Source organism: Oncorhynchus mykiss, chromosome 6, assembly GCF_013265735.2.
Source record: "Oncorhynchus mykiss isolate Arlee chromosome 6, USDA_OmykA_1.1, whole genome shotgun sequence".
Classification (NCBI taxonomy): Eukaryota; Metazoa; Chordata; class Actinopteri; order Salmoniformes; family Salmonidae; genus Oncorhynchus; species Oncorhynchus mykiss.
In genome coordinates this window covers 42,289,160-42,313,246 of record NC_048570.1, presented here as the reverse complement: position 1 = coordinate 42,313,246, position 24,087 = coordinate 42,289,160, and the positions used below count along the sequence as shown (strand labels likewise).

Below are 24,087 nucleotides of genomic sequence, written 5' to 3'. Positions count from 1 at the left end.
AGTTCACCAGTTTATTGAGTTACCAACATGCCCACATGATGATCCATTTTATAAACCGATTTCTCTGCGTTCTCTTTCTGTCTGGTAGAGTATAGACTATTTTAAAGATAGGTTTACTTGCAATGACTGTGATTTGTGGTTGTTTTTCCACTACTAAACTTAGTTGAATGCACTGACTGTAAGTCACTCTGGATAACAGTGTTGTTATGACTAAAATGTAATGACTAAAATGTAAACTGATTAACAAACCTTTATCTGTGCAGCAAATGGACGATGCGGTGTACACCTTTGAGCAGATCCTCCACCAGAGTCTGGAGGACCAGGGGCCAGAGGGTCTCTGTAAGAACATCCAGCGCTGCCAGGACCGGGTCATCAAGGTAAGGCAGACAGGACAGGGATGGCTGTTGGCCCAGTGCACTCCATGACATAGGCACGATGACTACTCAAGACCATTGCGCTCTCCCCCCAAAAAGTTTAGTTGGTGCGTAAAACCAGTGAATCTAGATAAGCACACAAAAATGTCATATTTGGCTTGCTAGGCACATGGATGGGTAACATTGTGTTTATTTATTTTATTTCAACTTTATTTAACCAGGTAGGCCAGTTGAGAACAAGTTCTCATTTACAACTGTGACCTGGCCAAGATAAAGCAAAGCAGTGTGACAAAAATAACAACACAGAGTTACACATGGGATAAACAAACATACAGTCAATAACACAATATAAAATATGTATACAGTGTCTGCAAATTAAGTAAGGAGATAAGCCAATAAATAGGCCATAGTGGCGAAGTAATTACAATTTAGCAATTAACACTGGAGTGATGGATGTGCAAGTAGAAATACTGCTGTGCAAAAGAGAAGAAAAAAAACAAAACAACTATGGGGATGAGATAGGTAGTAGGTTGGATGGGCTATTTACACATGGGCTGTGTACAGCTACACCGATCGGTAAACTGCAATGACAGTCGATGCTTGAAGTTAGTGAGGGAGATATAAGTCTCCAACTTCAGTGATTTTTGCAATTCGTTCCAGTCATTGGCAGCAGAGAACTGGAAGGAAAGGCTGCCAAAGGAGGTGTTGGCTTTGGGGATGACCAGTGAAATATACCTGCTGGAGCGCGTGCTACGGGTGGGTGTTGCTATGGTGACCATTTGAGCTGAGTAAGGCGGAGCTTTACCTAGCAAAGACTTATAGATGATCTGGAGCCAGTGGGTTTGGTGGCTAATATGTAGCGAGGACCAGCCAACGAGAGCATACAGGTCGCAATGGTGGGTAGTATATTTGGCTTTGGTGCTAAAACGGATGGCACTGTGATGGACTGCATCCAATTTGCTGAGTAGAGTGTTGGAGGTTATTTTGTATATGACATCGCCAAAGTCAAGGATCGGCAGGATAGTCAGTTTTACGAGGGTATGTTTAGCAGCATGAGTGAAGGAGGCTTTGTTGCGAAATAGGAAGCCGATTCTAGATTTAATTTTGGATTGGAGATGCTTAATATGAGTCTGGAAGGAGAGTTTACAGTCTAGCCAGACATTTAGGTATTTAAAGTTGTCCACATATTTTAAGTCCGAACAGTCCAGAGTAGTGATGCTAGGCGGGCAGGCAGGTTCGGGCAGCAATCGGTTGAAGAGCATGCATTTAGTTTTACTAGCGTTTAAGAGCAGTTGGAGGCCCCGGAAGGAGTGTTTGGCATTGAAGCTTGTTTGGAGGTTTGTTAACACAGTGTCCTAGGAAGGGCCAGATGTATACAAAATGGTGTCGTCTGCCGATACACAGAGTCGAAAGCCTTGGCCAGGTCGATGAAAACGGCTGGACAGCACTGTTTTTTTTATCGATGGCAGTTATGATATCGTTTAGGACCTTGAGCGTGGCCCGTGACCAGCTCGGAAACCGGATTGCATAGCGGAGAAGGTACGGTGGGATTCAAAATGGTCTGTGATCTGTTTGTTCACTTGGCTTTCGAAGAATTTAGAAAGGCAGGGCAGGAAGGATATAGGTCTGTAACAGTTTGGGTCTAGAGTGTTTCCCCCTTTGAAGAGGGGGATGACCGCGGCCGCTTTCCAATCTTTAGGAATCTCAGACGATATGAAAGAGAGATTGAATAGACTAGGAATAGGGGTTGCGACAATGGTGGCGGATAATTTTAGAAAGAGAGGGTCCAGATTGTCTAGCCCAGCTGATTTGTAGGGATCCAGATTCTGCAGGATTTGGGTGAAGGAGAAGCGGGGGGGCTTGGGCCAGTTGCTGCGTGGGGTGCAGAGCTGTTGGCCGGAGTAGGGGTAGCCAGGTGGAAAGCGTGGCCAGTCGTAGAGAAATGCTTATTGAAATGCTCTATTATCATGGATTTATCGGTGGTGAGTGTTTCCTAGCCTCGGTGCAGTGGGCAGCTGGGAGGATGTGCTCTTATTCTCCATGGACTTTAGTGTCCCAACATTTTTTGGAATTAGTGTTGCAGGATGCAAATTTCAGTTTGAAAAAGCTAGCCTTTGCTTTCCTAACTGACTGTGTATATTGGTTCCTGACTTCCCTGAAAAGTTGCATATCACGGGGACTATTTGAAGCTTGTGCAGTGTGCAAGGACAGTCGAGTCTGGAGTGAACCACGGGCTATATCTGTTCTTAGTTCTACATTTTTTGAAAGGGGTATGCTTATTTAAGATGGTGAGGAAGGCACTTTTGAAGAACAACCAGGCATCCTCTAATGACAGGATGAGGTCAATATCCTTCCAAGATACCTGGGCCAGGTCGATTAGAAAGGCCTGCTCGCAGAAGTGTTTTAGGGAGCGTTTGACAATGATGAAGGGTGGTCGTTTGACCGCGGACCCATTACGGACGCAGGCGATGAGGCCGTGATCGCTGAGATCCTGGTTGAAAACAGCAGAGGTGTATTTGGAGGGCAGGTTGGTCAGGATGATATCTATGAGGGTGCCCATGTTTACGGATTTGGGGTTTGTACCTGGTAGGTTCCTTGATAATTTGTGTGAGGTTGAGGGCATCTATCTTAGATTGTAGGACGGCTGGGGTGTTAAGCATATCCCAGTTTAGGTCACCTAACAGTACGAACTCTGATGATAGATGGGGGGCGATCAATTCACATATAGTGTCCAGGGCACAGCTGGGAGCTGTGGGGGGTCTATAACAAGACGTAACAGTGAGACTTATTTCTGGAGAGATTCATTTTTAAAAGTAGTAGCTCGAACTGTTTGGGCATAGACCTGGATAGGATAGTATGACAGAACTCTGCAGGATATCTCTACAATAGATTACAACTCCACCTCCTTTAGCAGTTCTATCTTGATGGAAAATGTTGTAATTGGGGATGGAAATTTCAGAATTTTTGGTGGCCTTCCTAAGCCAGGATTCAGACACGGCTAGGACATCAGGGTTGGCAGCGTGTGCTAAAGCAATCTGATGTTTACATGCATGAACAAGGCTTTTACGGTTACAGAAGTCAACAAATGAGAGTGCCTGGGGACACACAGAGCCTGGGTTAACCTCTACATCACCAGAGGAGGAGAAGGATAAGGCTACGGCTAAAGGCTATAGGAACTGGTCGTCTAGTGCGTTCGGAGCAGAGAGTAAAAGGAGCAGACTTCTGGGCGTGGTAGGATAGATTCAGGGCATAATGCATAGACAAGGGCATGGTAGGGTGCGAATACAGTGGAGGTAAACCTAGGCATTGGGTGATGATGAGAGAGGTTGCATCTCTGGAAGCGCCAGTTAAAGTAGGTGAGGTCTCCCTCCGTATGTGTGGGGGGTGGGGCAAGGGAGCTAATCTAGGCATGTAGAGCGGGACTAGAGGCTCCGCAGTAAAACAAAAACAATGAGAACTACCCTAAACAACAGTATACAAGGCATATTGACATTAGAGTGAAGCATAAAGCAATCACAGGTGTTGATTGGGAGGGCTAAGACAACAACGGATATAAAACAAAGACCACAATAACGTGTAAATGGCAATGAATGGGCAGAGAGGGTCAGTTGGCTACACACAGGGCCTGAGTTCGAGGCTGGGGCCGACAGATAAACAAAATGAAGTACCGTGTTAATGAACAGTCCAGTTGGCATCAGCTGTGTAGCCGAGTGATCATAGGGTCCAAAAAGCAGCAATGGACGAAAAGGGAGCCGCTCGGACGTCATCACTACGCTATGCGAGCTGGAGACACGGCGCTCAGAGAGCTAGCAGGCCGGGGCTAGTAGCTGGGTCCTCACCGACATCAACGACGCAGAGGCCGGTTGAGAGCACATTGGCCGAAATACGTCAGCAGACCACTCGTGATGGATCGGAGGGGCTCCGTGCCGACAAAGGGTACAGGCCAATTGGCAAGAGAGGTATTGTAGTTGGTTTGCTAGCTGGGGGAATGAGCCTAGCTTGAGGCTAACTGGTGCTTGCTTCTGGACAAGGGCGTTAGCCACGATAGCCACTTGGTAGCAGCTAGCTAGCTGCGATGATCCAGTGTAATGGTCCAGAGCTTGTGGCAGGAATCCGGTGATGTATTGGGGGGAAAAAGCAGTCCGATATGCTCCGGGCTGATATCGTGGATATCCAGGCTAAAGCAGCTGGTGTCTGTGCTAAAGGTAAAGACTGCTAGCAGTAGCTAACAATGACTAAATAGCTAGTAGCTAATTAGCTGGATAGCTTCTGAAGGCTAGCTTCTGATGGAGGTTCCGGTTATAAGGTCTAAAAAATAGGGTTGCAGGAAGCTGTATTTAATTCAAAAATGGAAAAAGAGTTTGAAATGTATACATAAAGACAAAAAAAGCTGAATATTTACACGGGACAAAAACCAACACGTATTGCTGCTACTCCATCTTGGAAAATGTAGGATTGAGCTGATTGATACTACATAAATGTTCTCTAAAAAATCATAAAATCTCCTGTCTTTTATTTCCCTCCTGTCTGTCCACAGAAATTTGACTATGACAGCAGCACAGTCCGGAAGAGGTTCTTCCGAGAGGCTCTTCTTCAGATCTTCATCCCTTACATGCTGAAGCAGCTCACTCCCTCTGTCGCATCTGTAAGTCTAGCAGCTGTAGCCGACTAGACAGTGTGTATAGGACGGGTCAAATGCATACATTGTGTGAAACTGACATTACACTTCCATGCAATGGCACTCATACTGTTAACTTACTGTTTCTCTGCATGTCTCTCCTGAGTGTATTCCTGAGTGTGTATGACACCTTTTATGGGTCCTCTGTTCTCATACTTGTTCCTCTGCCGTGTCCAGGAGCTGCCTCGTTTCCAGGAGCTGATTTTTGAGGACTTCTCTCGTTTCATCCTGGTGGAGAACATCTTTGAGGAAGTGGTGCTGCACTCTGTCATGAAGGACATCATGATGGGTGAGTCTCACAATGGAAACAGTGGCTTTGTCCTTAATGGCACCATTACTCCCGTTGTATTGCATTACTATGGGCCCTGATCAATAGGAGGAATAGGGTGCCATTTGGGACGCAGACATATACTTCTCTTATATTTCAATGCCTTATGTCAGGGTTAACCAACTGGCGGTGATTTCGTTTGGCCCTCCCAAGTTTTCTGAGCAAAACCCTTTATTAATAAAAAAAAATAGAGGGTTCAACATAAAATACTATAGAAACACAAGCAAAACTGCACCAAGTGAGTGTACAAAACATTTGGAATACCAGCTTTTTCCATGACAAACTGACCAGGTAAATTCAGGTGAAAGCTATGATTCCTTATTGATGTTAAATTCACTTCAATCAGTGTAGATGAAGAAGATGAGATCGATTAAAGAAGGATTTTTAAGCGTTGAGACAATTGAGACATGGATTGTGTATGTGTGCCATGCGGAGGGTGAATGGGAAAGACAAAAGCTTTGTACGGGGATGATAGTAGGTGCCAGGCACACCTGTTTGAATGTGTCATGAACTGCGACACTGCTGGGTTTTTCACGCTCAAAGGTTTCCCATGTGTATCAAAAATGTTCCACCACCCAAAGGACATCCAACCAACTTGACACAATTGTGGCAAGCATTGGATTCAACCTGGGCCAGCATCCCTGTGAAACGCTTAATTGAGGCTGTTATGAGGGCGAAAGAGGTGCAACTCAATATTAGGAAGGTGTTTCTAATGTTTTGTACACTCAGTCTATGTGAGCATATGCAAATAAGCAAGGTTTAAAATTATGTTTCAGTCAAACATTATATCTGTTGGGCTTCTAAGTGTGTCAATTTGCAGTTTGCAAATTGTTTGTAATTATGTTCCGGCACCCCGACCATCCACTCAAGAAAAGATCGGCCCGGTGCTGAATCTAGTTGATGATCCCTGCCTTATGTGTTCAGTGTATGGAATAAGAGTACTCACAGGCTATATTTAGGCCCCAGAGTTCTTCGTCACCAAATGACCTCACTAGGAAAAACTCCATGCTCTAGTGATATGCAAAATCGATGTGTTAGAAGAGATGCCGCTCCTGAGTCATTTCACCTCAAAAGCACAAGAAAGAAGATTGACAGCCACTATCTGTGATTGTTCTGATATTTTTTCTATAGTTAGAAACAGATAATATAAGCATTATTTTGTTGAAATATTATTTGAAACATTTGAGAAATTAAATATAATGTTGCACATATTTGCCATTTTAATTTATAGGATTCATATAATATTCAATAAATATATTACCCATCTTCCAGTTTGGTGCAAACCACTTCTTAATAGTGTATGAAACATGAGAAATCCAAATAAATGGTCAAAAGCCTCCCACGGACCCCCCCAAGCCCATCCCAATGGCCAGTATACAGTATCAGTTATCTATATTTGACAGGTAGTATGACACTGCGGCTTGGATTATTGTTTATTCATACTATGTAATGCATTTTCAGTGAATTTTGTGATGTCTTTTCCCTCCCCGTTCAGACAAATTTGCCATTGAAGTCTCTTCCATTTCTGCCCATAAAATAGTGTGAAAGTACCAGGTTTTTCCCACTAGATGCCGCTGTTCATGCTGTTACTTTGATCAATTTTGCTGGTCACTTGTGTTTTAAGTGGGGGAGGGGGTTTCTGAACGTTTTGATTAATGCCTTGTTTTTCGGCTTGGTCAATAAGAAATGCAGAGGCCATGAAATCGGGGTTTGGGCATTATATTGAATTCATATTATATGAATCCTGTAAATTGAAATTGCCTATTTGTGTGCAATCAATTAGCTTAATTTCTCAGAATTCCAAATGTCTTTCAACAAAATAATATTGAAGTACATATATAATGTTAAAACAAATAATGCAACTACAGAAACCATTTCAGAACAATCTGAGATGGTGGGTGTCATTAATTTCTGAAATTAAATGGAACGAACCTCCGGTGTACAATGTCTTAATGACCTTTCTCTCTCTCTCTCTCTTTCTATCCTTTCTTTCTTCCTCCCTGTGTAGCTGTGAAGGAGGCAGCAGTCCAGAGGAGACACAACCTGTACAGGGACAGCATTGTATTGACCAGCAGTGACCCCAACCTGCACCTGCTGGGGGACAACCCTGCCATCGATTGGGCTGGGGAGTACGGGACAGGACAAGAGGAAGGACAGGGACAAGATGAGGTAGAGGGGGAAGAGGCTGGTGATAGTGGGGAGGCCCATAGGAGGCGCAGGATGAAGCAGGTGGTCTCTATGATCCAGCTGGATGGCTCCCCCATCCTGGTCAACGAGTCCTGCCTCGAGGTGCCCAGTGTGGATGGCATCCCTGAGGAGAGGGAGGGAGAGGGGGAGGACCAGGATGCTCCATCGTCTCCAGATATCGTCCACCAGGGTCCAGTCAAAGTTAATGCAACCACTCCAAAAGAAAAGAAGAAAGCCCCTCCACCTCCTGTCCAGCCAGAGAACAGTCCATCCCCTGCCCTAACGAACGGCTCCGTCCTGAAAGGAGGAGAGTCGGTGACGATCGTGAGTGTCGCCCCAGAGGTGCAGACCAAAATCTCAGAGGATGTGACCCAGGAAGCTGAGCGTGAGGAGAAGTACCTAGAGATTGAGAGCTCCTTACAGGACTCAGAGAACACGGCATCAGCCATCGAGAGTGCCATACAGGAGATAGAGAATGCTGTGCAGGAAGAGGACAGCGAGCCAGGCGTGGAGGTGGCTGCAGTTTCACAGGAGACCGCAGCAGAAGTGTCCCCCTCAAGCCAGGAGGTTAGAAGTGTACCCTCAAGCAAAGAGAAGGAATCTCTGAAAACAGTTCCGGAAGAGGCTTCGGCACCAGCAGCTCTAACCCAAGAGGATACGTCTCCTAGTTCAGACGCGGTATCTTCCCTACCCTCAACGCAGATGGAGGCAGTAGCAGTAACACCCATAGCACAAGAGGAGATCCCCATACCAACAGCCCTGGACACAGAGCTCCAAGTGCCTGCACCCACACAAACAGAAATTCCTGCAGCCACAACAACGGCCCTGGAGAAAGTCCCTGTCCCTGCACCAATGCCAGAGGAGTCGGAGAGCACTGAGAGCACTTCAAATGTCCAGAGAGCAAATCCACAACCCACGGTGGATTTGAACTCCCTGCCCCCTCCACCTCCACAGGACGACAGTGGCTTCCAGTCTCCCACCAGTGAGGCGGTGGAGAAGGCTGCCCCCAGTACAGAGGAGCCAGAGGCAGCAGAGGTGATCCCTGAGGCAGGGGGAGAGGGAGTGACTGTGGCCCAGGAGGGAGCAGCAGCGCAGAAGAAGGACTCAGAGAAGGCAGACGGCCCCAGTGTGGAATGAGTCATTGTTTGGGCTGTATGCCGGTTGTCAATTTGGAATTTGTTTTTTTTTACCAAGACCGGGATATTATACATAATTAATCTCACAATAGCATAGACAATTTCATCAATGGAAATGGTTTGTATACAGTAGTTTTGCCAATAATTTTACCGCTTAGTTTTCGTTGTCAAGATTATTCTCTTCATAACAGTTACTTTTTTTTCACCATTATTATCCACCTCTACCAAATCATCAGTCTGTATGTACATTGATCCGGGTTCAGGTACAACTTCAATGCCTGTATATGTTGTTTTCCTATTGTTTCTATATTTTGACAGATTACGTCCACATTCCAGTTGATAGCATGTGCATTGTGGCTTGAGTGCCAGATGTTTGTGCGCTCATGCCAACTCTCACTGTCACTCATTGTCATAAAAAAAAAAAAACATGGCTTGGCAATGGCAGCTTTGGAATTAGAAAGGCCACAAACTGATCTGGAACCAGATTTAGGGACTCACTCCATTGTCCTTTTTTTTTTACTATATATTCACTGGGTAGTGAATGAGGAGCACAATAGAAAGACCCAGTTGTGTCCATATTATGGTGTGCTGTGAATATGAAATTAACTCACACACTTCAGGTGTTCTTGGTGGGGTATATAACGTTCAATATCATCATTGATTTGTCCTCTATGATCTGCACTACTGCTCAACCACTTGAATTGGCTTTACCCTGAATCCAAAAGCTGTCAACGGTCTGACTTATCTAGTTTGTGTTCAATTGTATTTAGAGTGGACCATGACAACATGAGCAAAGCTACAGTATAGCTAGCCATGGCTAAATTCAAAATCACAGAGTATTTATTCCAATGGGTTCAACGACTGATATTATGTCCATTGTTGTCATCTTATTGTTGTTCTTTCATTGTCACTTTCGTACAGTTGCTCTCTACTCTGAAGTTTCCTGTCCGTTTTTTGAATCTCTTTTTCTATCAGAGTAATTCCAATACTTTTATAATTGTGCATCAACCTCCAATAATATTCTTCTGACGTTTATTTATTGAGATATGTTGAAAAGGTGTCTGGGAAGCAAGCAATTCTGTAGTAACAGTGCCTTATGAAATACTAGAAAACATCTCATTCAAAGTACTTTTTATTTTCTGTTTCAAATTGAAATGACAATCCGTCAAACATATTGATGTGTTAACTGTTCTGTTATCGCAAGACGTGGAAAGCAAGGCAAACGAGTAATTGTATTTGATATGTTGTCCTTAATATTTGACAAATTCTTATTGACATGAATACCTCAGTTAAAACATTGAGCTATTCCCAACAGAGAGAGAATCTGTACATACTGTATTTAATGCTATGTTGACTTCATACGTTTTTGACCCTTTTCACTGTCATACAGCCTTTCCACAGATGCTCGTCTTAGCAGCTGTGACAAGTTTTTATTTTTTACTTTCTCTTCAGTGCCTTCATTGATACACTTAAATGATCTCCTCAATTATTTGTATTTATTATGTATTGCACTCTGCATTTACGTCCCTGTCCTGCATCCCTTTTGATGCCTGTACTTTTAGATTTATTTTACTCAATGTTATACACAGGACTGTTACTGATAATAAATAATTGTTGATTCAATATGTTTGTATGTTTTTCCTTTGGAACACAAAGGTTTGTTAAAGGGGCAGTCTGGGATTTGAAAAACGACATGGATATCTTGCCACTTTTTCTTTTTTTTAAACAGCTCAGGGATGGGACTGGAGATATTTGAACTACTCTCAAATTTTGAAAATGGATGGACCATCAATGATTGTTGGGTTCAAGTGGAGCAGTATTTAGTCTTGCATTCACATTGACTGTCATATTTCCATCTGGGCACAATCTACAGTTAGTCTGAAGAAAGACTTGCTACTACGCCTTGCATCGTTGCACGTTCCAGAATAGGACAATGTAGTAGCCTGCCATAGATTAATTGTGGTTTAAAAATGTCTTGGGAAATGCCAAATGTATAGACCAGGAGTACACAACTCTTAACCTAGGAGGTCCAGAGCCTCCTGGTTTTCTGTTCTACCTGAAAATTCATTGCAAAAATAATTGCACACACCTTGTGTCACAGGTCTAAATCAGTCACTGAGTAGAGGGGAACAATGAAAAAATGCAGTGGAACTGGCTTTGAGTTTGAGGGGTACAGACTAGAGCCCTCAAATTCACTTCTGGACCTGGAAGCCAGTTCCACTGTGTGTTTTTTCCTCTAACTAGGGACTGCTTTAGACCTGGGACACCAGGTGGGTGCCGTCAATTATCAGAACAGAACCAGCAGGCTCTGGACCGGACCTCGTAGGGTAGGAGTTGAATACCCCTGCTCTACAAACTTTAGGCCTACTACAAATGTATAATATGTATAACCCACATTAAGTATTGATCTTCCACAAACCAAACACTCGAAAAACGATAATATTTCAAGAGATATTGGTTCAGCCACATAATTAAACAACAATGTTCAGTCTTTTCCAGACTTAATTGATCTATTTCAGCCTTTTATTATGTAACCTTGGTGTCGTGTCATATTATGTATGAATCATCAGTGTGCCCTTATACAGATTATTTTAATCCTTTAAAAAAAATAGCAAAGGGCTTTTTATGAACACATTTCTCTCAGAACCGGGGAGGCACTAGAGGCACTATAGTCCATTAAAATGCACCTGCTTCGGGAAAGTGGCTTGTATTTGCGGCTGTGCGTACGGTAAAGCTGATTAGGCGCGCATCGTGACGACATCAACGTAACTCTCTCACGACACTATAGAAACTCTGTGACAGACAGCAGCCCTGCCCTCACTCGTTTCTTCAACCGTCACACATAAAGCGACATAATGGGATCCTGCGCAAAACACATAGCAGACGAAATCGTTGACCAGCGCTTTATTACCGAATCTGGTTCTTGCAACTGAGCGCCTTTTCTACTCCGCATTCTGAATACATATTTACAAAAGCTGAGCACCTTTCCAAAGCTTCTTTCTGTTCTAAGGGGATGGGGGAATGATCAACCCCGACTCCCCAGCTCAGTTGTATCAGTTGTAAGAGCGCTTTGCAGTATGCCATCCCCGAGAAGAGGTGTCGATCACCGACCGAGAACCGCCGCCACGCTTCTAACCCAGGTTGCTGTCTTTGCAACCTTCGTTGCTATGAGCGCATGCATGCCAGGTAAGAACAGCCCTTTTAATATTTAAGTCTGCGTGTTGTGCGCACATTTATGAAAGTTGATCCCGATGTGGATGATGTCATGCTGTCAATGTAAACGCAGGTGTTACCGCGTTCCCTACAAAAGGTAACAAACATATGGTAGGACTCTAGGCCTACACAAACTCAACAAATGGATTAAATACTATTAATTTCTGATCATAGGCTTTTTTTAGATTTGAAAAAGGGATATTTTAATTGGAATATATAAAGTATGTTTATATGTAGAACAAACATGCCTCTGAAATATAGAGTAAGGAATCATATCAGTTCTTCAAGGTATGTATATGCAATGCTCTAGAATATTTGGCAACTGATCCCCATTGTGATTGTTCTGGTCATTTCCAAGTAAAAGGACCCATGACCATGCCATATTGGGTGTCAATGACAGCTAAGAGTCTACTGTATCTCTCTCACACACACATATTATAATTTTTTATTAAGGTTTGGCAACCATTTTCCACCCAAAACATTTGGAATAAGCTAAAGCTTTTATTTCTGTTTAAACTGATGGAAAAGGGGTCTTAGACAACATCTACCATCATATGTCTTAAAAGGTATTAGAAATACGTCAAAACACTCTTAATTAAATCAAAGACCCCTGCCAACTAATTCCAGCACTTAGTGTGTTCAGAAAGTATTCAGACCCCTTGACTTTTTTCCACATTTTGTTACATTTGATATTTTTTAAATCTACACACAATACCTCATAATGACAACGTGACTTTGTTTACTCAGTACTTTGCTGAAGCACCTTTGGCAGCGATTCCAGCCTCCTTGGGTATGACGCTACAACCTTTCCACACCTGTATTTGGGGAGTTTCTCCCATTCTTCTCTGCAGATCCTCATGCTCTTAGGTTGGATGAGGAGCGTCATTGCACAGCTATTTTCAGGTCTCTCCAGATATGTTCGATCAGGCTCTGGCTGGGCCACTCAAGGACATTCAGAGACTTTTCCCGAAGCCACTCCTGCGTTTCCTTGGCTGCCTGCTTAGGGTTGTTGTCCTGTTGGAAGGTGAACCTTAACCCCAGTCTGAGAACCTGCTCCAGAGCGCTCAGGACTTCATCAAGGATCTCTCTGTACTTTGCTCCGTTCATCTTTCCCCCGATGCTGACTAGTCTAGGAGTCTGTCTCTGAAAAACATCCCCACAAGCATGAGGCTGCCACCACCATCCTTCACCGTAGGGATGGTGCCAGGTTTCTTCCAGATGGGACGCTTGGCATTCAGGCCAAAGACTTCAATGTTTCATCAAACCAGAGAATCATGTTTCTCATGGTCGGACAGTCCTTTCGTTGCCTCCAAGCAAGCTGTCATGTGGCTTCCGTCTGCTCACTTTACCATAAAAGCCTGATTGATGGAGTGCTGCAGAGATGGTTGTCCTTCTGGAAAGTTCTCCCATCTCCACAAAGGAGCTCTGTCAGAGTGACCATCCGGGATCTTTGTTACCTCCCAGAACAAGGCCCTTCTCCCCTGATTGCTCAGTTTGGCTGGGTGCACCAGCTCTAGGAAGAGTGTTGGTGATTCCAAACTTCTTCCATTTATGAATGGAGGAGGACACTGTTCTTGGGGACCTTCAATGCTGCAGACATGTTTTGGTACCCTTCCCCAGATCTGTCCCTTGAGACAATCCTGTCTCGGAGCTCTACGGACAATTTCTTTGACCTCATGGCTTGGTTTTTGCTCTCACATGTACTGTCAACTGTGGGACCTTATATAGACAGGTGTGTGCCTTTCCAAATCATGTTCAATCAATTGAATTTACCCCAGGTGTACTCCAATCAAGTTGTAGAAACATCTCAAGGATGATCAATGGAAACAGGATGCACCTGATCTCAATTTCGAGTCCTATCGCAAAGGGTCTGAATAATTATGTAAATAAGGTATTTCCGTGTCTGAATACTTTCCGAATGCACAATGCTGCTGAAGTATTGTGAAATCTTGGGTCGATACATTTAATTAAGATTATAGAAAGGTGAATGGCTAATAAATAAACAATATAATGTACATAGATGATTACACTGTATTACTTGTTAAGTTATGTACAATGCAAATACTTAAAGGAATTAATTATCATGGGGTGTCTTTCAGGCTATGGCATATGCATATCTGGCAGTAATATTTGTTTTTTTCCCCCCACCCAGAATAATTCCCACCTTTTTTATATTATTAGTAAATGCACAGAAGTTAGGAATTGATTGAGATATTTTATTTAAAAAATATGGTCTTATTTGGGAGTATTTCTCACAGTAGAGGAGAAAGTGCATCTCTGTCTCTACTAGAGGTCGACCGATTATGATTTTTCAACGCCGATACCGATTTATTGGAGGACCAAAAAAAAGCCGATACCGATTAATCGGCCTTTTAAAAAAAACATTTTTTATTTTTAGTTATTTGTAATAATGACAATTACAATAATGCTGAATGAACACTTATTTAACTTAATCTAATACATCAATAAAATAAATTTAGCCTCAAATAAATAATGGAACATGTTCAAAAAACAAAGTGTTGGAGAAGAAAGTAAAAGTGCAATATGTGTCATATAAGAAAGCTAACGTTTAAGTTCCTTGCTCAGAACATGAGAACATATGAAAGCTGGTGGTTCCTTTCTACATGAGTCTTCAATTATCCCAGGTAAGAAGTTTTAGGTTGTAGTTATTATAGGACTATTTCTCTCTATACCATTTTGTATTTCATTAACCTTTGACTATTGGATGTTCTTATAGGCACTTTAGTATTGCCAGTGTAACAGTATAGCTTCCGTCCCTCTCCTCGCTCCTACCTGGGCTCGAACCAGGAACACAACGACAACAGCCACCCACAAAGCAGCGTTACCCATGCAGAGCAATTTGAACAACCACTCCAAGTCTCAGAGCGAGTGACGTTTGAAACGCTATTAGCGCACACCCCGCTAACTAGCTAGCCATTTCACATCGATTAAACCAGCCTAATTTTGGGAGTTGATAGGTTGAAGTCATAAACAGCTGCTGGCAAACGCAACAAAGTGCTGTTTGAATGAATGCTTACGAGCCTGCTGCTGCCTACCATCGCTCAGTCAGACTGCTCTATCAAATCATAGACTTAGTTATAACATGATAAAACACAGAAATACAAGCCTTAGTTTCCAGATTCGACCATATTAATGACCTATCATCTCGAAAACAAGATGATTATTCTTTCAGTGAAATACGGAACCGTTCCGTATTTTATCTAACGAGTGGCATCCATCAGTCTAAATATTCCTGTTACATTGGACAACCTTCAATGTTATGTCATAATTACGTAAAATGAACGCAAAAGAAGTGACACAATTTCACCTGGTAAATATTGCCTGCTAACCTGGATTTCTTTTAGCTAAATATGCAGGTTTAAAAATATATACTTCTGTGTATTGATTTTAATTAAGGCATTGATGTTTATAGTTAGGTCCACATTGGAGCAACGATACGCACCGCATCGATTATATGCAACGCAGGACACGCTAGATAAACTAGGAATATCATCAACCATGTGTAGTTAACTAGTGATTATGATTGTTTTTTTATAAGATACGTTTAATGCTAGCTAACAACTTACCTTGGCTTACTGCATTTGCGAAACAGGCAGTCTCCTCGTGGAGTGCAATGTAATCAGGTGGTTAGAGCGTTGGACTAGTTAACTGTAAGGTTGCAAGATTGAATCCCTCGATCTGACAAGGTAAAAATCTGTAGTTCTGCCCCTGAACGAGGCAGTTAACCCACCGTTCCTCGGCCGTCATTGAAAATAAGAATGTTTTCTTAACTGACTTGCCTAGTTAAATAAAGATTAAATAAAGTTGTTAAAAAAAAGAAGAAAAAAATCGGCCAAATCGGTGTACAAAAATACCGATTACCGATTGTTATGAAAACTTGAAATCGGTCCTAATTAATCGGTCAACCTCTAGTCTCTACCTTCCCTGGCGTGCAGGGACCACTCTTTGGTTAGCCCTGTCTTTTTGTGTCTCCCTTTTTCTTTAGCTAATTGGTGGTTGCTCTGACAGATTAGAGATATTCTGCCCATTTGTATTACCTTTTGATTGCCAAATAGCAATTTAGTTTATTCTGTGTTTTTGTTTCATCTTCACAATTTGTCAAGTAGGTTTTAATTTTTGTAACAATTTGATGAATTTCCTTGTTTTAATAATAGGGTTGTTTAGTGTTTTTAACCACTGACATAGGGAACTCTTTTCAGGGTTCAGCTCTTGAGCTTCCAGTGCTTTGAATTGTAAGAATGTTTTGGGGCTTAATCTGAAATGATGCCAAAATGTTAGTGTCCTTTTCTTTTATATTTACAATTTAAAGGGAATCGTCCGAGTTCCGCTCTGCATGCATTATTTGGTACTTTCTTTTGGATATTTAGGATAATTCTGCAAAATTTTATGTAGATTTTCTATCTGTTTTTTCTCCCAAAGCTCATAATCGTAATTACAGGTTGGACCCCAAACCTCACTCCCATATAGTGCAATTGGTAAAATTACACTTGAATATTTTGCACCAGATTTGGATATGAATATCTATTTTTGAGAAATGTCTTTTTATGGAGTAAAATGCTTTGCAGGCAATCCACCAGAGGCACTGATTTTTAGTCCCAGGTAGTTGTACAATTGGGCATGTTCATCCATGGTATTTCCTAATTTGAAGGAGTGTCTTTGAAGGAGTGTTTGGTTTTCTGTAAGTTGATGCTGTATTCCCAAATAATGTTAAGTTGTTCCTGTAGACCTTGCTCTGTTGGTGACAGTAGGACAAAGTCATCTGCATAGAGCAGGAATCTGACCTCATCTTTGAGTGTGTGTCCAGGGGCTGCAGATCAGTCCAACATCACTGCTAGTTCATTGATATAGATGTTGGACTTAAACTGCACCCTTGTCTCACCCCTCGCCCTTGTGCAAAAAACTCTATAGTTTTATTGTTCATTTTAATGCTACATGTGTTGTTCAAGTAAATAGATTTTATGATGTCATATACTTCACCCCTAACGCCACTTTGGAGGGTTTTGTAATATTATCCATTATGCCATATGGAATCAAAAGCATTCTTAAAATCAGCAAAACTCAGAGACATGCAAAGAACTTAGAAGCAACACCACAAATACTCTATAGATTGTGTTGTAGAATTACAACATTGTTAATCACATTACTCTTATATTAGAATGTAATCCTATATTAGTACTCACACTGTCTGTTTTTCTTAGAGGCAACACAATAGGATTGTTAGAACTTTCATGTGTCTGTGTGAAGGGAGAGAAGCCTGAGATTTAACGCTGACAAGTAGATTCACGATAGCTTGGTGATAACCTAAAGACTGCATTACATTCCAAACCATGATTAGTGTCTGTGTTCCTGTCTGTCGGTAACAGGGAGAACCAACCACCTGTTTATTTAAGGAAAGGATTTAGTATTCTAGATTGCATTAGTATTTTTGTCTAAGCAAGCAGTAAATAAACTAGAGACATATTTTCCGCAATGTAAATCTTGATGGTTGTTGCATACCTTTTTGTATAATTTCAACGTATCTGTTCTTCATCACAAGGACTCAGGAAGACTATAAAGAGTTGTAACCGAATCCTGTTTATTTGGGTTTTAACTCTACACCATTGGGTGGTTGTTAACGTTCCATTACTGCAGTAATTACTAATAAAGTTTGATTGTTTTTGAAGAACTCTAAGTCTCTCCTTTGATTAGAATAATTCACGACAATTGCTACACAAAAATACATTTTACTGTACTATATAACATAATGAGCACAGATCTGTGTCAATTCATGTTTAACCCAATCAAATAGAGTGCATTCTGTGAAGATGATGATTTTCTATGCCATTCATGGTATGGCATGATCTCGCTCCTCAGAACCGAAGCAGAGAACATGTTGTGCTCTGAGTTTCCACTCCGATTTCCAGGATCGTTTTGTGTTTTCATTTCGCCTGCTTTATTGGAGTGCAGAACTGTTAACAGTGCTTCTCACCACCTTGATTAGTTCCTTTCATCCCTGTTTCCCTGGCCCGGGCACAGGAGAGGTGATAACATAACATCTGTGATATGAAAAGGGTTGCAGTGAGTGCAAGTGCGTGGCATAGCCCTGCCACTGGTCTTAGTGCTGCTGTGTTTGACGGGCAACATGAACCTGGATTTACTGATGTGAGCTCTTAAGCACCGGAATCAATGAGTTGGGCTGTGTCCCAAATTGCACCCTATTCCCTTTTATAGTGTGCTACTTTTGACCAGGGCTCATAGGGAGAATGTATTGTGTGGTGTGCTGCAAAGTCCGCTTCATAATTCGGGATTCCCCCTATAGCTAGCTCGCTATCTAGCTAGCTAACTTTAGCTAATACCTAGCCATCTAGCTATGCATCGATGGAGGCACAGTGGGGTTGCTCATGTCGTGGCCCTATGGGTGAATGAATGGCTGGCTAGCTAGCTAGTGGCAATAGAGTACCACAGTATGAGTTGTCATAACCATAAAACCTAGCAGTCAAGCAAGTAAATGGTTCCAATTGTTTTTCCATCATAAATTTTTCCCAAAGGGGATTTTTGAAACATTTAAAATTAGCGCTGTGTTTTGTGTAGGCTTACCCTGGCGTGAAGTTTTGTTAACCGTGTAAATCTCTCTAAGGACAAGGTGACTTATCAATATATTTGCCTGTATTTACCCCCCCCCCCCCCCCCCCCAAATTAAATGCTAATTAGCTGTTAATCTGGCTATCATAAAGAACTACAAATTCCATGATGATCTGGATGAGACTGCCAAATCAAGGCAAGGGTAAGAATCTCTGGATTAAATATGTTAGCAAAATTTAGTATGAATAAATACATTATTTTAAATTGACAATTCTGTAAACTTTCTTGTGCAAGTTTTAAATAGCAAAGGTATCAGCTAAAAATGTCGTGCAGGAGGTTGCAGGGATTTGTAGTCTTGCATGATGTCTACTTTGATGCTGATTAGCGTTTACGGAATCTGAGGGTAACTAGAGCCGAATATATCAAAGTCGCCTTCTCTGAGCGAGATTTACATGGTTATCAAAACATCACGCCAGCCCTTATTTTAAGTGTTTCTAAAATTTGCTATGGGAAAATGAATGGTGGAAAAAAGATTGGAACCATTTCCCTGTTTTGACAGCTAGGTTTTCTGGGTATTATGACACCTCCACTGTGGGGCTCTATACTGTAAAACAAAACACTTTGTTTGGACTGTGTAGAGCAGGGCTCTCTAACCCTGTTCCCATGTTGCAATTACTTAGTGCGCTGGCTACCTGACTGACTAACTACCCATTTTATGTAATTGTTACTGTAGCCTGCACAACTTACTTTTTTTCACAGCTGTCACATCCTGTTGTGCTCCAGAGCAGTTTGTTTTGTTTGTCAAAAATAAATAAATCCTAAATACATCTGTGCTCTCATTTGCACATGTTTCTTGGGGATCCTGAATGGTTTTGTGATACTCTCAACTCCTCATCATGTGGTACAGTATCAAACACATTCATAACTGTTTTATAACACCTCAAATGTCACTTTACTTACGGTACCTGTGCACACACTATAACTGCATATGACATGGTTATGCCGCCCATCATTCAATTCAATGCAATAATGTGACATAGTTTGGTAAATTATATAAGGATGTTATAACATCTGGTATGTAGAAACGTATGTACAGTAGCATGTAATACTGACAAGTTGTCATGCAGACTGTGTAATAGCAGTTGTTTTTAACAGTTGACATTCTCTTTTGGAATCAACCTGGGTATGTGTGAGCTGGATAGAAGGGCTGAGAGATGAGAGCTGGCTCCTGTTAAAGCTGTAGAATTGAGAACCTGATTTAGGACTGTGTGGAAACAAGAGAAATGGAGCTGTACAGTATACTGCTCCTAAAGGATATCTGCTGGGCTGGCACTCCTGTCCTGAACACACTGACTAACCATATGGCAGCATTATGTTAGGACTGTAGAGGAGATAACTACAGTTATATAGTATTCAGCTCCTAAAGGAGATGTGCTGTGCTGGCACTCCTGTCCTGAACACACTTTCACCTTTATGGCTAAATGTCCCCCAAAAATGTTTTTGTTGAGAGAAGTCATTTAGGGCATTCTGTTTTTGAGCGAAGCGGTTTCAGACCATTGGGAAGCTTTGTCCCTGTGCCTTGTCATTTTGGCAGAGAGAGACCCTATTGTTAATTTTAATGTAGATGTGTGGGTTTGTTTCTCCAGTCTTCTGGATAGAAAACAGCTCTGGCATCACACAAAGTGTAGACATTCCGTTGAGTCCCAAATGGAAACATATTCCCTATAGAGTGTACTACTTTTGAATAGTGCCCATAGTGCACTGTATAGCGACTAGGACGCCATTTAGGATGCAGCTTCTGACTGTTCAAGGAAACCAGAGACTATGTCTAGCTCTTGGAAAAGATGCCACTTGGAATACCAGAGCAAAATTTTAAAAGGCTCTCAATGATAATTGATAATTAGAGGATTGACATTTTAAAGTGTAGGAAACGCTCATAATAAATGCATGACCGTCTGTATCGATTGCTTTGTCGCAGTAGAGATGTCAAATTTGTTGTATTGCTGCTGCCCCAAGAGTAGGGAAGGAGGGAGGGGGGGAGGGAGAGTTGAATTAAAAGGTTCTGCCTAGGTTTATTAGAAGCTGTGGAGCGTAACTGTGACAACCTGACCAGGGCAGGTCTGTTCCTACTGCCGAAGGCGTTGGTTTTCAGAGCGTGACTGAATGTAGTTTCTTCAAATCACCTTCCTCTTCTCGTCTCACCCAATCTGACGTCTGTGCTTGAGTCTCAACAAGCGTATGGACTTGATGTTAGACTGGCACAGCAGTCTTAGGGCCTTTTTCACAGTATGTGAACTAAGATCTGATTTAAACATGAAGAAACCTTAATTATTTATTATTATGTTTGAGTCATTCCTCTTTCATGCTATCTCTTATTGTCAATAACATCTCTGGTGCCGTAGGTACATTTTCAAGAACTTACTTCTCTCTCAATGCTCATAAGAGTATTCTCTCTCTCGCTCTCAACCCTTTGTTACTCTTGAACCCTCTAGGACAGGGGTGGTTTGAATAAATCATTATTTTATGTTAAAAGATCCCTTTTTTCTCAGGGGAGAAACGATCTCAATCGACACGGCAATGACTCAAACTAAATCAAAACTGTGTATAAATGATCATGGACCTACAGTGCCTTGCGAAAGTATTCGGCCCCCTTGAACTTTGCGACCTTTTGCCACATTTCAGGCTTCAAACATAAAGATATAAAACTGTATTTTTTTGTGAAGAATCAACAAGTGGGACACAATCATGAAGTGGAATGACATTTATTGGATATTTCAAACTTTTTTAACAAATCAAAAACTGAAAAATTGGGCGTGCAAAATTATTCAGCCCCTTTACTTTCAGTGCAGCAAACTCTCTCCAGAAGTTCAGTGAGGATCTCTGAATGATCCAATGTTGACCTAAATGACTAATGATAATAAATACAATCCACCTGTGTGTAATCAAGTCTCCGTATAAATGCACCTGCACCGTGATAGTCTCAGAGGTCCGTTAAAAGCGCAGAGAGCATCATGAAGAACAAGGAACACACCAGGCAGGTCCGAGATACTGTTGTGAAGAAGTTTAAAGCCGGATTTGGATGCAAAAAGATTTCCCAAGCTTTAAACATCCCAAGGAGCACTGTGCAAGCGATAATATTGAAATGGAAGGAGTATCAGACCACTGCAAATCTACCAAGACCTGGCCATCCCTCTAAACTTTCAGCTCATACAAGGAGAAGACTGATCAGAGATGCAGCCAAGAGGCCCATGATCACTCTGGATGAACTGCAGAGATCTACAGCTGAGGTGGGAGACTCTGTCCATAGGACAACAATCAGTCGTATATTGCACAAATCTGGCCTTTATGGAAGAGTGGCAAGAAGAAAGCCATTTCTTAAAGATATCCATAAAAAGTGTCGTTTAAAGTTTGCCACAAGCCACCTGGGAGACACACCAAACATGTGGAAGAAGGTGCTCTGGTCAGATGAAACCAAAATTGAACTTTTTGGCAACAATGCAAAACGTTATGTTTGGCGTAAAAGCAACACAGCTGAACACACCATCCCCACTGTCAAACATGGTGGTGGCAGCATCATGGTTTGGGCCTGCTTTTCTTCAGCAGGGACAGGGAAGATGGTTAAAATTGATGGGAAGATGGATGGAGCCAAATACAGGACCATTCTGGAAGAAAACCTGATGGAGTCTGCAAAAGACCTGAGACTGGGACGGAGATTTGTCTTCCAACAAGACAACGATCCAAAACATAAAGCAAAATCTACAATGGAATGGTTAAAAAATAAACATATCCAGGTGTAGAATGGCCAAGTCAAAGTCCAGACCTGAATCCAATCGAGAATCTGTGGAAAGAACTGAAAACTGCTGTTCACAAATGCTCTCCATCCAACCTCACTGAGCTCGAGCTGTTTTGCAAGGAGGAATGGGAAAAAATGTCAGTCTCTCGATGTGCAAAACTGATAGAGACATACCCCAAGCGACTTACAGCTGTAATCGCAGCAAAAGGTGGCGCTACAAAGTATTAACTTAAGGGGGCTGAATAATTTTGCACGCCCAATTTTTCAGTTTTTGATTTGTTAAAAAGGTTTGAAATATCCAATAAATGTCGTTCCACTTCATGATTGTGTCCCACTTGTTGATGATTCTTCACAAAAAAATACAGTTTTATATCTTTATGTTTGAAGCCTGAAATGTGGCAAAAGGTCGCAAAGTTCAAGGGGGCCGAATACTTTCGCAAGGCACTGTACAGTTAGTCTCTCTACTCTGTCCAGCTTGCTAACAGTTATCGAAACTAAAGCACATTTTTGACAGTGAAGTGCAGCCCTCCGGGGCAAAATGAGTTTGGCAAAATTAGTTTTTTAATCTAGGGTAACCAACTGCCTGGCTTTATAAATCATCAATGTATCTACAGAAATACAGTGCATTCTGAAAGTTTTCAGAGCCACTCTTTTCCACATTTTGTTACAGCCATATTCTTTTATTTTTTTCCCCCTCAGCAATCTACACAATACCCCATAATGTCAAAGCAAAAACAGGTTTTTAGAATTTGTCGCATTTATTTTTTATAAACTATTACATTAACATACAGTGGGGAGAACAATTATTTGATACACTGCCAATTTTGCAGGTTTTCCTACTTACAAAGCATGTAGAGGTCTGTCATTTTTATCATAGGTACACTTCAACTGTGAGAGACAGAATCTAAAACAAAAATCCAGAAAATCACATTGTATGATTTTTAAGTAATTAATTAGCAGTGGTTAACGGTGGGATAACTGCCTTGTTCAGGGGCAGAACGACAGATTTATACCTTTTCAGCTCAGGGATTCAATCTTACAACCTTACGGTTAACTAGTCCAACGCTCTAACCACCTGCCTCACGAGGAGCCCGCCTGTTACGCGAGGTAAGTTGCTAGGCAGCATTAAACTTATCTTATAAAAAACAATCAATCACTAGTTATAACTACACATGGTTGATGATATTACAAGTTTATCTAGCGTGTCCTGCGTTGCATATAATCGATGCAGTGCGCATTCGCGAAAAAGGACTGTCGTTGCTCCAACGTGTTCCTAACCATAAACATCAATGCCTTTCTTAAAATCAATACACAGAAGTATGTATTTTTAAACCTGAATATTCAGCTAAAAGAGATCCAGGTTAGCAGGCAATATTAACTAGGTGAAATTGCGTCACTTCTCTTGCGTTCATTGCACGCAGAGTCAGAGTATATGCAACAGTTTAGGCCGCCTGGCTCATTGTGAACTAATTTGCCAGAATGTTACGTAATTATGACATAACATTGAAGGTTGTGCAATGTAACAGGAATATTTAGACTTATGGATGCCACCCGTTAGATAAAATACGGAAAGGTTATGTATGTCACTGAAAGAATAAATGTTTTGTTTTTGAGATAATAGTTTCCAGATTCAACCATGTTAATGACTTAAGGCTCATATTTCTGTGTGTTATTATGTTTATAATTAAGTCTATGATTTGATAGAGCAGCCTGACTGAGCAATGGTAGGCACTCAATGGTAAGCATTCAATCAAAAAGCACTTTTGTGCATGGTGCCAGCAACTCTTCGCAATGCT

General features: G+C 41.7%; 2 protein-coding genes across 2 annotated transcripts in view; both read left to right on the top strand.

The window, feature by feature from the left end:
• LOC110525990 (protein Niban 2) overlaps positions 1-10,326 on the top strand; it is a 57,472-nt gene extending 47,146 nt beyond the window's left edge. The window contains exons 11-14 of the mRNA XM_021606544.2: positions 264-377; positions 4,912-5,019; positions 5,230-5,341; positions 7,389-10,326. Of these exons, the coding sequence (XP_021462219.1) occupies positions 264-377; positions 4,912-5,019; positions 5,230-5,341; positions 7,389-8,704 (1,650 nt within the window). The 3' untranslated portion in view covers positions 8,705-10,326. The remainder of the gene's footprint in view (positions 1-263; positions 378-4,911; positions 5,020-5,229; positions 5,342-7,388) is intronic.
• Positions 10,327-11,497: 1,171 nt separating this feature from the next.
• npdc1b (neural proliferation, differentiation and control, 1b) overlaps positions 11,498-24,087 on the top strand; it is a 49,267-nt gene continuing 36,677 nt past the window's right edge. Inside the window, exon 1 of the mRNA XM_021606543.2 lies at positions 11,498-11,889. Within this exon, the coding sequence (XP_021462218.1) occupies positions 11,781-11,889 (109 nt within the window). The 5' untranslated portion in view covers positions 11,498-11,780. The remainder of the gene's footprint in view (positions 11,890-24,087) is intronic.